We start from the raw sequence: 18,183 nt of genomic DNA on the forward strand, positions 1-18,183 counted from the left end.
TACAGAGTGGAAAGGCTAGTGGGGGGAATTTCCTCTTCCCTATAAGTGTATGCCACCATTGGGTATAGAGAGACACCAGAGGGGCGTAGTTTAATTATGGCTCCCCCTTTCCACCAAAATGGTGGACAAACTTTACAGAGTGGAAAGGCTTGTGTGGGGATTTCCTCTTCCCTATAACTGTATGCCACCATTGGGTATAGAGAGAGACCAGAGGGGCGTAGTTTAATATGGCTCCCCCTTTTCCACCAAAATGGCGGACAAACTTTACAGAGTGGAAAGGCTTGTGTGGGGGATTTCCTCTTCCCTATAACTGTATGCCACCATTGGGTATAGAGAGAGACCAGAGGGGCGTAGTTTAATTATGGCTCCCCCCTTTCCACCAAAATGGCGGACAAACTTTACAGAGTGGAAAGGCTTGTGGGGGGAATTTCCTCTTCCCTATAACTGTTTGCCACCATTGGTTATAGAGAGAGACCAGAGGGGGTAGTTTAATATGGCTCCTCCCCTTTCTACCAAAATTGCGGACAAGCTTTACAGAGTGGAAAGGCTTGTGGGGGGGAATTTCCTATGCCACCATTAAATATAGAGAGGCCAGAGGGGCGTAGTTTAATATGGCTCCTCCCCTTTCTACCAAGATGGCGGACAAACATTACAGAGTGGAAAGGCTTGTGGGGGGAATTTCCTATGCAACCATTAAGTATAGAGAGAGGCCAGAGTGGCGTAGTTTAATATGGCTCCCCCCTTTCCACCAAAGTGGCGGACAAACTTTACAGAGTGGAAAGGCTTGTGGGGGGGAATTTCCTCTTCCTTATAACTGTATGCCACCATTGGGTATAGATAGGCACCAGAGGGGCGTAGTTTAATTATGGCTCCCCCCTTTCCACCAAAATGGCGGACAATCTTTACAGAGTGGAAAGGCATGTGGGGGGATTTCCTCTTCCCTATAACTGTATGCCACCATTGGGTATAGAGAGAGACCAGAGGGGGTAGTTTAATATGGCTCCTCCCCTTTCTACCAAAATGGCGGACAAACTTTACAGAGTGGAAAGGCTTGTGAGGGGAATTTCCTATGCCACCATTAAATATAGAGAGGCCAGAGGGGCGTAGTTTAATTATGGCTCTCCCCCCTTCCACCAAAATGGCGGACAAACTTTACAGAGTGGAAAGACTTGTTGGGGAGGAGAGGTATGCATCTGATTGGCTTAGCGGAGGCATGACGTTTAATGAGGGATGTTTTCACCCCTTTGCCCATTCTCTATAGATTTTAACCCTTCAACACTTACCTTCGTACTTGTCCTTAACCACTTGTTTCTTGACCACGGCCCCTGATGTAATTGCAAGCGACTTGGGCTCACCAGTCCCAAACACACTGTCTGAACGCGAGCTAGTTGATGGCATCTGTGAAGCAGAAAGAAAACGCATCTTTATGACCCGGATTTGTCAGCTAAAAATATCGCACTAAGCCTCTGCACGTGTATCGGGAATTAGGTTGATTATATTATATATAAACAAATCTTACATCAATGTTGCCCAAGTCCCGGACTCCCGGAGATCCAGTAACAATTTTTTGAAAAAGATGAGACCGATGTCGCGATATAATACACTGAGTTGTTTTATTAAAAGAATTTCGGCAAGCTGGCGCCAAGTGACTCGTCTTTGTCCTTTACGTATCGTGTGTGGAATATGAAACTGTTGTATTTGAACTTAGAGTAGTAGGCCTATAACGAAAGTTTTGCACTGTAATCCGATCTTCGTAAATACGGTGAAAGTAAAGTCAAATGTAACTTAAACGTACGGCACCGTCGTGTCAGTATCTCTTGCGCAGCTACCTCGGCGCAAAGCGAAGGAGTCAGACGTCACGTGGTCCGTTAGGAAGGAAATTCAAAATTTAAAATAAGAGAGACGGTTAGAGCAGTGAGCACTTCCTTCCGGGGTGGTAGACGCTCTAGATCGCTGTGTACACCTCAGTTCAAAAGAGTTCAGCTTTGACAGTGCATAGAGTTCAAATCCTTCGGAACTCAGAGTTCAACTTTGACAGTACATTGAGTTCAAGTCCTATTGTACCTATTTACACCTGAGTTCTCAAGTGTCTTCCCCCTAGCTTCCTTCCCCTCATTGGCTGTAAAATTATATCTCTGTTGAGCTGTTTGCGCATGTGCGGTACTGTATCAGTCATCGGTACCGGTTTTGAAACGCGGACTGACGAAGAATTAGTACTCACTGACTGAATTTTAAAATATTTTCACGATTCCAATTTCCTGATTACATAGTCAGGATATCAGGCAGATATAGGAAAGAATCAATTGTGAAAATTAAACGTAGTTGTTATTAACACCTTAAACTTTATTTCAAACAAGTCACGTAAAAAAAATTTACGTATTAGCTAGGTGTGGTTGAGGTGGGAAGGGCGTGTTAGTTACGTATGTGCGAATGTAGTACAGTATTCATGTTTTCTAACTCGCTAACTTAATATTCGAGATGGGCCAGAGTTTGGTGTATTTCAATTTCAATTTATTACTTGGCAAAAGGCATTTTATGCCCATCACACCAAGGTCTATGTACAATAATATTGAATGTTAAAATGATAACAATAACTGACTATCAATTAATGATATAATTGTATAGTTATAAAATTTGTAAAATTGTTAAATTAGGATTTAATTCGTTTAAAAAAATTAAAGTCTCTGTATGGGAAATCAGACTGGCCTCTGGAATGTGCATAGCCTTCCAGTCCCGAATGGTGCTCGGCAAGAATGAATTCTACAGGGCCGGTAGGCCCTTGTAGATATGACTTGACACCCTTCCGAAATGTTAAAGGAAAATTCACAGATTTTAGGGTTAGCGTCCCATAGAAAAAGCATTAAAATTTTTTAACGAAATTGTCATAGGCCATACGGAAAAAGTATAGCGAAGTTAGTTTTCGGAATACTTCTAAATTAACAAGCACATATTAAATGGGAAACTTACGTGTTTCGATTTTTCGAAACTACTTTGGTATTTCATCCGAGCTTGAGCACCTTTATATGTATTTTCTAATTAACTGTAGCACCCTTAATAAGAATTACGTCGTTATCAGGTCGAATTTTCGTCTAGAAAAGTAATTCAGGTAAATAATTACAGTTAATAGAAGTTTTTATATCATTTAAAGTAAGCTTTTCGACGTTCTTTACGGTCAAGGCTTAAGTTGTATTTTAGTTCGGGGTGTCTATTTGCCCCTGTTTTTCGGGCCAAAATAGTCCCCGGGCTATTTACCCCTGTTTTTCGGGCCTAAATAGATGGCCACTAGGGGCGAGACTATTTTGGCCCGAAAAACAGGGGTAAATAGTCTGGAAATACAACGGAGCTATTCTCGCCTGTTTTACGGGCGTCAAAATTTTCAGGCCAAAATAGTTCAGTTGTATTTCCCTACTATTTACCCCTGTTTTTCGGGCCTCGAAATTAACGGGCCAAAATAGAATGGCCCGCGCGGCACTGACTATTTACCCCTGTTTATCGGGCGTCGAAATTATCAGGCCAAAATAGTCAGGAATTAAAATCCTAGCTATTTTGGCCTGTTTTTCGGGCTTCCATTTCCAACGGGCCAAAATAGGATTGCCCGCGCGGCACTGACTATTTACCCCTGTTTATCGGGCGTCGAAATTATCAGGCCAAAATGGTCAGGCATTAAAATCCTAGCTATTTTGGCCTGTTTTTTGGGCCTCAATTGTCAACTGGCCATAATAGGATTGACCGCGCGGCACCGACTATTTACCCCCGTTTCTCGGGCGTCAAATAGGTGATGGTTTTTGGCCCGAGCAGACTGAACAAAAGTGGCTTCCCCTTTCGCGGCCTCGTCGGTGTTGCTTCTTTCAAGGTTTGAACGCCCAGCTTGTTTTAATTTAGGGTGTATTCACACGAAAACATTTTGTAGGCATTTTTAAATATCACCCATTTTTGGGGCCAGGTACAGATAGTGTGTTACCACGAACTTTGTAGTGACGTCACATGCTCTTATCTCTTACCTTATTTTCAGGCGACCAAATTGGCAGTCGCGAGACGTCGTCAGCTTGGGCAATACAAATTCGGGGCCCAATATTGACGTCACAGTTTCCTCCCCCCTCAGCTTCGCGGTAGCACACTATAGGGAGCTAACAGTTCTGACCCTGAAACGTCACACCCTTCTATCTCTTACTGGAGTTTCATCCCCCCTAACGGCTGGAAGCAGTATTCTACGCGCAAAATGCCAACCAGAGAGGGGCTGCGTGACGTCAGACTATCTCTTCCCCCTAGCTAGTTGTTAGCTCCCTATTGGCGAGTAAAGGTCCATTCACACGAAAACATTTTGAACTCGTTTTAGTTACGACCCTTCTTTGGACACTTTTAGATTGTGGGCCAAGGTCTGTTCACGGGATCATTTTGCATTGTTTTTATAGGACCCATTTTTGGACAGGTATTGATTGCTAGTAAAGGTCCATTTACACTGAAATTTGGTTTTTATTGATTTACCGGCGGATAAAGATAATGGATTTAGGTGCGTTAACACGGGAGCATTTTTCAAATTACATCACTTTTCAAGAATTTTGCGCGATTGCATGTGTAGAGGTATTATATTCCAAAGTCATTGGTTAGAAAGATGGATGCGCACTGTAAAGTATAAGAAGGGGTAAAGTTATGATGATGATATGCAATTTCAAAGGATCATATAATTCAATATAAGTCCTTTGCAATAACGTATCATTCTGTTCTCTCTCTGAACATTATCCGTTCCAGTACTAAATCAATAAAAGTAAAGGTCCATTTTTGACGTTAGCATACTTTATTTTTGCCAGACCTTTCAGAACCTCTCCGAGTCGAGGCAAATGTCTCGAAAGACCCTACTACTCGCTCTTTATCAACTACTAGAAAATAAGCCCGTTCTAATGATGGCTAAAATTGAATCTAAGCCCATCCTTTACTAAAACTTTGGTATAAGACGGCAAATCGACTACCCAAAGCACTAATTGCGTGTTAGGCTTAATTAGGACAGGTTTTCTCAGTCAGGTTGCCGTAGTCTCACTCAAAACCTATTCTAAAAGTAACTAAGCCTAAATCTAACCTTACTTGATGGTCATAAGTTTATAAGTATGTTCCATAAGTATGTCACTACCCATACTTCGTAATGTTAGAGGCTTAATGAGAGCTTGTTCAAGAACGACGTGAGAATTGACTACACTCGGTTTTGCAGTCCATCCTCCTCTTTAGTCTGTACTAAGCCTTTGACAGCGCCTCACTAGGCGTCGTTTTACGAGAATCTATGACGTTTCACCTACGTCACTTCATGACAAGCTCTCATTAACGAGTGACACACTTATGGAACATCTTATAAACTTATGCTTGAACTAAGAAAAGTGGAGAGTCAGGTTTCCGCAATTCCGAGGGTCCATGAAGCCGTGTATTTTGGAAAAATATACTGGGGCTCCCCAAGCCTTGGCCACCATTTCCGTGAAACACAAATCACAATGCTTTGAAATTACATTAATTTTCGCTAAACCTATTTGTTTTTGAATTTATTTAAATTCCACGCCGATTTTCATTTTTCCGATCCGTGATTTGAAGAACTAGGGACTTAAACTATAAATACAAGGGGGAAAGTCGCGTTAGGGGGAAATCTGAATCATCCCCGGGCAATAAAGTTTCAAATGGGAAGAAAACAAAAGGGGCATTGACACTGTTATAAATTGAAGTAGTAGTTTATTTATTTTATGCATGAACCCTTTGTAACAAACTTTTCGATTTTATGAACAATCCCTTTAACAAGCGAGAAGAGATTTTAAAGAAAATATACTTCTTTTAACAAATAAGCCATGGATGGACAAACCCATGAGTCAGACCACCAAGTAAATTTCTACCTCTATACTGAGGCTAATCCCCTAGCATTAACAGTACAAAAATCTCTCTTCTCGCTTCTCCCCTCCCTTTTCAAAAGGGAAAAATCAGAGCCCTACAAGAACTCCAACGAGTAACATGTACTCATTTTCATCATTATAACTTTTATTAAACTTTATTATCTAAAACATAAGTGTCTTTAATTTACTAGCTGTTAATTATATCGAACAGATTTCTTAAACAGTCGTGATAAACTAGAATATTTAAATAGAATTTAATCGAACCCTTGCGGATTAAAACGTAAAAATAGAACATAAGTTAAGATTCGGACTTCATTGCGTATCAACGGCTCTGAAGGACATCGAAAGTATATGACTGGACATGATGAAACCTAGACCCCAATTTCAATAAGAACAACTTGAGACCATTTGGATGGAAATTTGTGGAATAGACTAATTTAAGTGAAATTACAATGGATATCAAATTAAAACAACAATTTGAAGACTGGGAATCTTGTGAAAAGAACCATTTTGAATTTTGCAAAAAGAACTTTTCGCCAATTTTAAGCAAACATAAACACTCGACAACCGTACAAAGTCACAATAAAACTGCGTCAAGCAGAGCAAGGAAAGGTGTTTTTACACCGTTGCCAGAAAAACTGAGGTATTCGAAAGTGCAAATGATCTGTGTCCATTATGGCGAGTATAATTCGAAAGCGACGGGCAAAAGAAAATCATCAACCTTCACGAACTCTTGTCCCGCTCACGTAACATACTCGGCTAGCGCAAAATTTCAATCCCTCTATGTTTCGTCACTGAACTTAAGTCACAATCATGACATTGGACCACAGTTATACGAAAAGTACCCAGCGAATAGGGCCCTGCGTCAGGCTACTTTCGAACAAAAAGCAAAAGTGAAAGATTTCGTAAAAGTCCGAGGTGACAACAAGCTCATCCTAGGAGAAGTCCGATCCGAAACAGGTCGCTATGAAATCCCGAAATCGCTTCAAAACTTCAAAGCTAAGCATTTGAAGAAAGACCAGATAACAGCGGATTCTGCACAGAGGTTAATTTTGCAGTTAGAGAGAGACCAAAAGGACGACCCAGAAATGGTAAATTTTTATTTCATTGCTTTTTTGAGAGAAAAGTAATTCCTGAATACGATGATATTATTTTCAAATCTAGTGCTACATTAAAGGGAGGGTGAAGTGGAAAATGAAGTGATTTTTAGTCGATTCCTCTACTTGTTATAAGACCTAACTGAAACATTCAGGAAATATCTCCGAACGATTTTAAAAATCTATATAGATTCAGATTTCGTCAACAGTTTAAAACTGGCATCTTCGACCAATCGCGTAACGCCCTGCCTTCCAGTGAACAAAATTTTCAAAGTCACGCTCAATGTCGTGTGCTACGGTTATCACATCTTGCGCAATATTTATCATATCTCGTGGTAAATAATGCTGGAAATAGAGCGTGCCACGTAAATTTTGTTAACTGGAAGGCAAGGCGTTACACGATTGGTCGAAGGTGAGCTTTAAATCATTGACGAAATCTGAGTCTATTTTGATTTTTAAAATCATTCAGAGATATTTCCTGGATGTTTCACTATGCAGATAGGTCTTATAAATAGTAGAAGCATCGATTAAAAATCACTTTAATTTCCACATCACTCTGCCTTTAAAGCAAAGCGCGGGTCACATGATGCCCCTATAAGGTGACTTCCCTCGTTTTAGCTTGTCAAAGGCACGGTTCACTTGTGGGCGGGATTTATAAGGAAATTATAAGTCCCGCCTACTAGCCTTCGCCAAGCTAAACACGTAGTTCAGAGGAAAAGTCACCTTGTAGGGGCTTCGCTGGACCCTCGCTATGCTTTAAAAGGAGGGTGAAAAGGAAAATAAAGTGATTTTTAATAAATGTTTCTACTTTCCTTTTCACCCTCCCTTTAATAGAGGTTCCGCGTTACGGGGGAGGAATTGACTAAAATTTACTAAGTTTGCTCTTCATATCCCAATTTAGTAAAACCTCTGTCACAAATACATAATTTTGCGACTGGTTAAAACTTGAAATAACTGTGTTTACTTATTTACTCGAAAAAGGTTGTCGAAGTGTCAATAGAACCTTCTACCAATTTCTTGGAGTTCGTATTTTGGCAAAGTGGTCGCATGAGGGAAGTCTACAAGAAATATCCTGAACACATGTTATGTGATGCGACATTTAATCTAAACCGATGTGGAATGCCTCTGTACATCATTATGATTGTTGATGGCAATATGCAAAGCGAAATTGTAGGGTTGTGCCTTACAAAAAATTGCAAGAAGGATTATGTCCTAAAGCTTTTTGAGACATTTCGAAAAAATAATGATAGCTGGAAAAATACTAGAACAATCATGGTCGACAGAGACCTTAGTGAAATTAATGTGTTAAGGGAACTTTTTCCGCAAGCTTTTATCGAAATATGCCTTTTTCACGTGTTAAAAGCAATCAAATCAAAAATATCCAATCTTAGGATGACGTCAGCTGCCAGTTTAGCGGCTCGAGCGCACGCTCAAAAATTGGCCTATTCTTTCAGGGAAAGTACATTTAGAGAAAATGTCGAGGCTATGCTATGTGATGAGGAGCTAGCCAATTATCCTGAATTCGCAAAATATATGCAGGATAACTGGGTTGCAATAAAGGAAATGTGGGTTCACGCATACAGGAGGCAACATTTCAATTTAGGAGAATCTACCAACAATCGACTAGAGTCGTACAACCAAAAAATTAAAGGAATTTGCAGGCGGAATGCAGCTCTAGACGACTTTTATAGCGATATGAAAGTTTTTTGCGCTTACACCGAAGACTTAAATGACCACGAAAAATTTGTCGCAAAAACCAAAAATAGATTCTCTTCTATCAAGTTCGATAAAGCAGAATTGGAAGATGTGGCCAGAGAAATTTACGAGAAAGTGGTTCCAGTCTTTTCAGATACAATTGTGCAAGAACTAAAGAAAGGCTTATCATGCAAAAGTAGTTGCAACGAAATAGAAAATTCTGATAGTATTTTGGTCCAAATAGAGAAGCTTCCCGACGCAATATCCAATGGAATGAATTGCACTTGCTCTACTTTTGTTACCAAAGAAATTCCTTGTAGACACATTTTTATCGTTCGGAAGCACTTGGGAAAGCTACTTTTCAATGAGGAAAACTTGCCGAATAGATTGTCTAAGTCTAAATGGATGGAAGGACTGCAATTTAAAAGCACTGATCAAAAAAGAATGGTTTTCCAAAGCAGGCATCCTTCTAAACGAAATCAATGCAAAACGTCCCAAGAAAAGTATCGTGAGGCTGCACCAGTTCTAGAAACATTAAGAAATGTACTCTCTTCTTGCGGCCAAGAAACATTTCAACGAAGGCTAAAAATTGTTAACAAGATCACCAGTGCGTGGGCCGCAAGAAAATATATTAAAATACTGGTAGACGAAAAGGAATTTGACCCAGATGAAAACACGGAAGATGAAGATACGGATGATGTAATGGATGTGGAGGAAGATGAAGAGACGGATGATGCAATGGATGCGGAGGAAAATGATAAAGACGGGGAGGGTGAAGTAAATGTGGGAGCCGATGAGGATGAAACAAGCAAACAAAGTGACTGTGATGAAAGTCATGATTCAAAAGAAGAAGACCTAGAAAAGGTGGGGAGTGATAAAAGCAATGGTGATAAAAGCCATGATTCAAGTGAAGATGACCAAGACAAGGTGGGCGTTGATAAAAGCATTTGTGATGAAAGTCTTGATTCAAAAGAAGAAGACCTAGACAAGGTGGGCAGTGACAAAAGCATTAGTGATAAAAGTCCTGATTCAAGTACAAAGCACGAAGATGACAAGCAGGTCTTTAAAGCTAATTTAACAAGAAAAAACCTGGAAAGAGATTTTACAGAAATCGAAAAGGAGAAACACGAACACGATGCCATAAAAAACTTGCAGCACACGAAAAAACCCTCGCAAAATTATGTGAAAGATGGCTTCACATTACCCCTAGTAAAAGAACCATTAAAACTAAGTGTAGTGGGAAGGCCAAAGGGAGTTTTTCAGACTGTCATAGGTCTTAAGCGAAGCAAATTATCAAGAGTGAAAAACCAAGTCCTCGAACGAAGTCCTATCAGGGTAAAAAGTAATCGCCATTCATTATCACCGGTAAAATTGCAAAACGAAGACTACCCTAGTAACAATGAAGTTGTTGGAGAAAATGATATTTGGTTGAGGGAGCCAATAATATTGACCCAAGAGCACAAAAGAAGCGTGCTAACAAGAACATTCATGAACTGCGAGGTGATCGATGCCGCCCAGCTTCTTCTAAAATCCCAGTTCAAAAATGTAACAGCTGGTTTGAATTCCGTTTTTAGAGTGAACGCTGATTTTGGAAATCCACCCATCCCGTTCATCCAAAACACAGTGCCGAATGAAGGATTTTTTGTACAGATATACAATATGAATCACCATTTGGTATCCGCGTCGGGATTTTATAAAGATGAAGAGGCTAATATCTCTGTCTACGATTCTTTAGATTATGTAACATTAGAACAAAGGCTTTCGAGACTTACAAAAATAGTATCATTGCTTAGTGCCCAATTTAAAAATACGTTGGTGGAAAAATTAAACATAAAATTTATACAGGCCACCGTGCAGCTAGAAGTAGAGTGTGGAGCACATGCCATTGCAAATGCCTTAAACGCATGTTTGCATAAAGAACCAGGCTGCATAATTTATGACAAAGAAAATAATAGAATGAGGAATCATCTATTCCAGTGTTTGGAGAAAAAAGAGTTATCTCCCTTCCCAATCCGATCAAATAATTCAATTGGTTTAAAGGTTATTTTCGAGCGTACAGAGAGTTTGGTATATTGCGCATGCAGAAAACCATACACTGGAAGTAAAATGATACAATGCGACAGGTGCTCTGAATGGTATCACCAAGCATGCGTTAGTGTCTCAAAAAAACATCCAAAGAAGGGGTATGAATGGTTGTGCGAATTCAAGTGTGATCCCCTTACAATTAACGTGGTATAATATCATGAGGGCATCTAGAAGGTAAAATACCAAAAAAAAAACGAAAAAAAAACGAGATTTGTACGTTTGCAAATAAAATAAAACTTCTTTTCATACCCTACACTTCTATTTTATAAAAAATACCTACAAAGACAAACTATCTGACACCAAGAACACACGAAACCGTTATTATTAAGAGTTTACTACATTTCCCATCCATCCACTCTTTATTATTCTGAGAGCAGCACCAAATTATTTTATAACACACCGGGCTTGAATACTAACCGTCACGTGTTATAATTAAATTTGGTTGGCCAAATGAGATGGATCATGGAAGCATGGATTAAACCACCTCTCAGGGATAACTCTCTCTGATAAAATATTTGTTTGAATCGCATCTTGGTAACAAAAATTGTCAACAGTGGAAGCTTATAGCTACCGATACACGGGGATGAAATATTGAAGGGGGAAAGACGGCAACGTTTCAAAAATCTACATCCGGATTTGTATCGGTTAGGGGGTAAAATTGTAACAAACATCTTCAACTAATAGTATAGTAAAATGTACCAGAGAGAGTTACTCCTGAGAGGTTGTTTAATCCACGATGGAAGTGATCAAAATTGGAAGCGCGACGAGAGAAATTAATCGTGACGTAAACTTCGACATCTAGCTCCTCCCTCGATAACCGCCTAGATACGTTTTAAAAATGGCTGCTGCACGGTGATTCCTATTACCATAAGTTTATAACATATGTTCTATACAGTATATATAAGCGTAGTATGTTTAAATTTTTGGTGGGACAAACGGTAGTGTTTCCCGGTCGTCGTTCATTGGCTGAAAGGTTTCCCGCCAAAATAGTAAGTTGACGTCATCGTGAAATAGCCAATGAACGACTACAGGAAAAGAAATTAATTTGTACCAGAAAGTACTTCCGCTCTTAAGTTCTGCCGTTACCCGCCAGGGGGAGTAAAGGGTCTTGGGCGAAGAATGTTGGTCGCGTTTCACCCTCAGTGAACAATCCAGTACGCCAGTATTAATAAAACCATGGTGTCAGCTCGGTGTCCGAATATTTTGGGTCGATTTCAAGTAGACTGAAAATTAATCGGCTAATTTTTGGCTTGGAAGTTGTTAAACTATTCGGACGCAGCTTAAAAAGTGTTCAAAGAAGGGTCGTAACTAAAACGAGTTCAAAATGTTTTCGTGTGAATGGACCTTTACTCGCCAATCTGTACCTGGCCCCAAAAATGGGTGATATTTAAAAATGCCTACAAAATGTTTTCGTGTGAATACACCCTAAATTAAAACAAGCTGGGCGTTCAAACCTTGAAAGAAGCAACACCGACGAGGCCGCGAAAGTGGAAGCCACTTTTGTTCAGTCTGCTCGGGCCAAAAACCATCACCTATTTGACGCCCGAGAAACGGGGGTAAATAGTCGGTGCCGCGCGGTCAATCCTATTATGGCCAGTTGACAATTGAGGCCCAAAAAACAGGCCAAAATAGCTAGGATTTTAATGCCTGACCATTTTGGCCTGATAATTTCGACGCCCGATAAACAGGGGTAAATAGTCAGTGCCGCGCGGGCAATCCTATTTTGGCCCGTTGGAAATGGAAGCCCGAAAAACAGGCCAAAATAGCTAGGATTTTAATTCCTGACTATTTTGGCCTGATAATTTCGACGCCCGATAAACAGGGGTAAATAGTCAGTGCCGCGCGGGCCATTCTATTTTGGCCCGTTAATTTCGAGGCCCGAAAAACAGGGGTAAATAGTAGGGAAATACAACTGAACTATTTTGGCCTGAAAATTTTGACGCCCGTAAAACAGGCGAAAATAGCTCCGTTGTATTTCCAGACTATTTACCCCTGTTTTTCGGGCCAAAATAGTCTCGCCCCTAGTGGCCATCTATTTAGGCCCGAAAAACAGGGGTAAATAGCCCGGGGACTATTTTGGCCCGAAAAACAGGGGCAAATAGACACGGCCAAAAATGGCAAATCTATCCAAATTATTACGGTTTAGAAATCAACAGTAGTGTTTTCACCCTGTGAAGAATTGAACTTCAAAATATTACAGGAAAGATGACAAAATTTTCAATGTGTTTTCCCTACGGCAGTTAAGAGTGCTGTTTACGTTAGCGCAGTTAATTCAACATTCTCATTTGAAGACAGGTATAAACGGTTTCATTATTTATTAAGACGTTAAGTAAAGATAGTTCTTCTCACCCTTTGAAACTTTCGAGAACTTCAAAATACTACTGGAAAGGTGACAAAATGTGTGTTTACCCTGCTCCAGTAAAAGAGTGGTGTTTGCTACTTTGCGTTAGCGCAGTTGATTCAACATTCCCATATGAGGTGTACATGGTTTAATTATTTGTTAATCTCACGAAAATGCTACTAATTGTGAAGGTGTGTGATATAATTCCTGAAACTCAGCCGTAGTAGAAGACCACATCATTCGTTAAAACAATTTTTATCCTATTGATCCAGTCAGTATGTGATGTTACGTTATGAATTTATAAACTATTTGTTACCAACAGTGGATTGTTTAATTCATAAATATAAGTAACAGTGGTGTTAGTTTGTAACCGATTCACTTAACAGGGTCGTTATGTAATTTAATTAGTCAAATTCCAAGTTTACATCAGCGCTAAATTTTACCAACGTGACCTCAGGGGATTCAGAGGATTACGTTGTTTGCTTGTTCCACACTCCACATTGCCGTTTGTTAATTCGTCTAAATTGCTATGAATTGTTTAGGTACTTGATTTAATTACTAGTATTCAAGCCAAACTATAGAATCACATTATTTAATAAACATATTTTATAGATGCTCTTTATGTTACTGAAATTTAGCACAGAATCTTTATAAAAATTTAATGCAACTTGTCGGAAATAATATTATTTATTGAGTCTAATTTTATACTCTAAATCAACGAAACAATGGTGTTTCACCATATCAAAAATTCAACAACAGATATCTACGGAAAAACTGCAAGAAAGTTCTCACTGTATCAAAAATTCAACAACAGAAATCTACGGAAAAACTGCAACAAAGTTCATTAAGTTTTGAACATGGCAGTGCTGTTTACATTAGCGCAGTTCTTTCAACGTTACCATTTAAGATACAAAGGGATTAAGCAAGGAAAGAAATCGGCTCAATTTTTGATATAACTATTTTATTTAAAAAAAATTAAATATTATTTGAGAAAAAATTTGGTATTTAAAAAATTTATAATTAGAAAAATATTGTAATTAGGAAAAAAAATGTATTTTGGAAAAAAAAAATGTATTTTGGAAAAAAAAATGTATTTACTATTAAGGAAAAAAAATTTATAGTATTAATAAAATAAATAATAAAAAAAAATTATAGATTAAAAAAAACACACTTGAAAAAAAATATACATGTAATATTTAAAAAAAAATATACATGTAATATTTAAAAAAATAAAATAATTAATCTTGTTTTGTAATTTCATGATAAAATGTTTTCGGAAAATGTATTTATTCTTGAAAAAGCGTAGATATGTAATTTTTTAAATTAATTTAGAGGGAATAGATCGATTAACAGTAAAATCAGTTGATTGAATTAAATATTAAATTAAGGATTAAAGGAATAAAAATAATTTTAAAAAATCGCAATATCTGAAACTTCAGTCAAATGATAAACCTCACACATATCGTTTGTTTTTTTCGGCCTTGGTCTAAACCAAGACGTTTTTTTATAATTTAACCTTGCGTTTGTCCGTGAATATGGCCTTTGTAGATATTGCCTCCCGTTTGCTTCAATTGTGTTTCCGTTGAATAATAACGCCTGAAGCCGTGTTGCGAATGACTGATAAGGTCGTGGGCATCTAATTGTTTCCAAATCGATGAAGTAAGTATATGCTCTATGATTTTACTCACTATACACGTGAGAGAAATGGGCCGGTAGTTTAAGGGATCTGTAGTTTTGCCTGATTTGTGAATAGGAGAGACGTTAGCGGTTTGCCAGTCTGCAGGTACCAATCCTTGGTTTAGGGTTTGTTGGAAAATCTTTGTGAGAATAGGATAAATTTATTCTGCACAGTTTTTTAGTACCACAGGTGGGATACTATCAGGACCAGCGCTTTTGTTGTGATCAAGGGATTTTAGCAACTTGAGGACACCTTCTGTAGTTATGCTAATGGCCTCCATAACAGGGGCCCTCTTAGGGAGGAGAGGTACTGGATCAGTTGTGTCGAACGAATGGACGGCAGCGAAACTTTCCCCAAGAAGTTCTGCCCTCCGCGCTGGACAGATTATGGTAGAGCCGTCATCCTCGAGGATAGGTAATGTCGAGGAGCGATTCGACTTAGCTGAGCGAAGAAGCTTGAAGAATTTTCCTCTATTTGGATCATTTGCAAGCAGGGTTTTAAAGTAGTTTGTACGGGTGTTACGCAGCAGCTTTTTATGCTCCTACCGCAATGTTTTGAAATTATTCCATTCTTCAGGAGTCTTCAAGTTTGTAGCCTTCTTATATTTACGTTGAAGCCATTTGGGTCTGTTTTTGACAGTCCTTGTTTATGCAGGGAGCGTGGTTCCTGGTTAAGGTACATTAAGTTCGTACCACATCTAGATAAAAAGGTCTTTTCGCCTATCCAGCCTCCACAGACAATCCACAAACATACACACTCACAGATCATAATCGTAAAGCTAGTATGTCTTTCACAACGTAGATAAAAACCTATAACAAATACACATTGAAGGGTCAGGAGATATTTTCAACGACAAAGTCCTATGAATAAATAGCAGCAACCCAGCCTTTACACATAGTGCCCTTTCCGTATGAAAATGAATCTCTCATTCTAGCTACCTTGCCCGTTTTCTCCATCCTCCTTCGCTAACCCCCAAAACCGGAGTAAGGAGAAAATATTTTAATCCGTTTCGATACGGCCGTCCGTCAAATGAACCCTAAACTTTATCCTCGCCGCAATCTAACCGGGTGAATACTTTGACGATGCCGATCTTATTTCTTTCCCAATACTTTGAAGAGCCGAGCCTAAAGAGGATCTTTTCTTAACTATAGGTCCAGACAAACTCGTTTTACGTCCATCCGAAGTCGGAAAATTGCCTTTAACTCACGCCATAGCGCTAATGTATTCCCTCTCGCAATTCTTTCACATTACGAGCTCCAACCTGGTAGCGGATCTTGCCTTAATCGCTTTCTATCCACGCTTGTTTTTCGTGTACCCGGGGTTAACTCACAAACACACACACACTCCCCCCACACACACACACCCACACGTCGAAATTAGAACCTCTCCGTGACATACGTCACTCGGAGAGGTAAAAAGCACTCGTCTCTACCCCCTACCGTATTTCAGAGAGTCACACACTTGAAACTTCATTTTATCATTTATCGCAAATCAAATATACAATTCTGTTTGAAATAACTAACGGTATCAATACTCGTTCTATATTAACTTTGAAACAAGAATGAAAACTTCAAAGCTATGACCCGATAACGATTAGTAGCCCTTTCATTGATCTAATTGCTACCATGATGCTTTCTTCTGTTATAAAATCTAAATCTGATTATTTAAACGTGTATTTAATTTTCGGCTCACTCTGAACCGTTAATGTCCCTTCATTACAGACACGATAATCAAAACTCAAAGTTTACTCCACCTCAGGTCTGAATTATTTACTCTTTGGTTCACTAAGCCAATTGCGAATCGAATTTGACTTGCCAGACAGAATCCAGGCCTTAGCTTTCATCATGAAAAAACTGAACCAAGGATTATTCTATATACAGATGTAGTATAGCTTAAGTAATATATAAACAGCCATTTCAAATAATAATATTAAAAAACATCCTTGGAATATCAAAATGAAACAGAGCTTTAAAGCTACAAAAGTACTAAATGCATCGTAATTACGAAAACGATTTCCACATATTCACTTTATATTATGGAAAAAGTGAATATTAAGGTTCTGTAGGATTTCTTAACACATCAAAACAAAGCGAACTGCTAACTCGGCGCACTAGTGTGACAACGGACAGACACACACAGACAAAAGATAGACTGCTTTTTAACTCTTTCCGTATTAATTTTGAATTGAGAAAAGAGATTATCTTAAATATTAAAATAAATATAATTAATATTAAATATTTTCTTCGTTAGTTGTTCGCCTTATTGTGCGTTACATCGTTTTAAAAAAGAATAATTAAACAACCTTGAGAGACTTGACTAATATTGACGTTTGAATTGAAGGATATGACTGCTGCTTCGCCTTACTAAAATAGGTAGTATATAAGGGTTTCGAATCGCAGCTATGTATAAGAACATCGCAATTGCGTGAACCTTGGCGGAAGACCCCGTCAATGGAAGGCTAGACGTTTCTTGTAACCCTAGCCGATCGCCGCGTATGTCTTAACCTTAAGGATGATGGTGGTGTTAGAAGCCAGGTGTGCAGACTGGTGTCCATGTGGAATGGACAAAGACGAGAAGGTGGTGGTGTTTAGAAGCCAGTAAGTACAGACTGGTGTCCATGTGGAATGGGCGAAAGACAAGAAGATGGTGGTGTTTAGAAGACAATAAGTTCAGACTGGTGTCCATGTGGGGTGGACAAATGAACAGAGTTGTTAAACAGGCAATGGAGTAATAGCCTGTAAGTCGAATACAATTTCCGGGACTGTAAAAGCGGTCTGGAAATTTAATACACGTTTGCTCCGATTTGCAAACTGCGAACGCGGTCACGTGGGTGTAACAACGGACAGACAGACACACAGACACGTCGAAATTAGAACCTCTCCGTGACATACGTCACTCGGAGAGGTAAAAATTTATTCTTGTATGATTAACTTACATATCTAAAACGCGTGACATTTTCCAGCCACTAATCTTAATTAGTTAATTTCCAAATAGCCTCTTTGCCCTAAACCGGTACTAGTTCTAAATTTAAATCCAAAAGGCTAATCAGCAATGAATTTCGTGCAAGTCCCAGTTCGAGATTAATTTACTTATTTTATTAATTTATTTGGCTTTACAAAGTATACTTCCTACAAATTAAGCAATATTTTGCTTCTGGCGGAATTTCATGTTGACCCTTAAACAAATACATACTTAGCGAACATAATTAAAATTGACCTCGTGACATATTTCTAAAATTGAATTTCCCATAAAATCAGAGATGAGGAGAAGTAAAATGAATGATAATACATTTAAAGAAATATAATAAAATAAAATAAAATGTCATATAATTGGGAATCAATTTTGATCAACGGGATCTGGGTTCTTCATCGTATGCGTCAACATGTGAGGCTTCAATGAAGATTTCATGGCGAATCCCTTCTG

The 18,183-nt window shown here is 38.8% G+C and overlaps 1 protein-coding gene across 2 annotated transcripts; it reads left to right on the forward strand.

Annotated features, from left to right (window-relative positions):
• Positions 1-3,585: 3,585 nt before the first annotated feature.
• Positions 3,586-11,508, forward strand: LOC149662739 (zinc finger SWIM domain-containing protein 3-like). 2 transcript variants are annotated; one of them, XM_089842246.1, is made up of 3 exons: positions 3,586-6,955; positions 7,943-10,156; positions 10,231-10,362. In XM_089842246.1, exons 1-3 carry the CDS (start codon positions 6,317-6,319, stop codon positions 10,240-10,242), a joined length of 2,865 nt encoding a protein of 954 aa, XP_089698372.1. In that variant the 5' UTR covers positions 3,586-6,316; the 3' UTR covers positions 10,243-10,362. The 2 variants fall into 2 exon arrangements, with proteins under 2 accessions (XP_089698372.1, XP_089698371.1); XM_089842245.1 differs by having other exon boundaries at positions 7,943-11,508.
• Positions 11,509-18,183: the final 6,675 nt, after the last annotated feature.

Source organism: Phalangium opilio, unplaced genomic scaffold (genome assembly GCF_054372755.1).
Source record: "Phalangium opilio isolate 3A_F unplaced genomic scaffold, DU_Popi_V2 ptg000063l_1, whole genome shotgun sequence".
NCBI lineage: Eukaryota > Metazoa > Arthropoda > Arachnida > Opiliones > Phalangiidae > Phalangium > Phalangium opilio.

What these genes read in the sequence shown, in the direction of transcription:
- LOC149662739 (XM_089842245.1), top strand. Translation starts at nt 6,317, where the DNA reads ATGGATATCAAATTAAAACAACAATTTGAAGACTGGGAATCTTGTGAA. An exon ending in AAAAGGACGACCCAGAAATG is followed by an intron (nt 6,956 to 7,942) that starts GTAAATTTTTAT and finishes TACTCGAAAAAG; the next exon opens with GTTGTCGAAGTGTCAATAGA.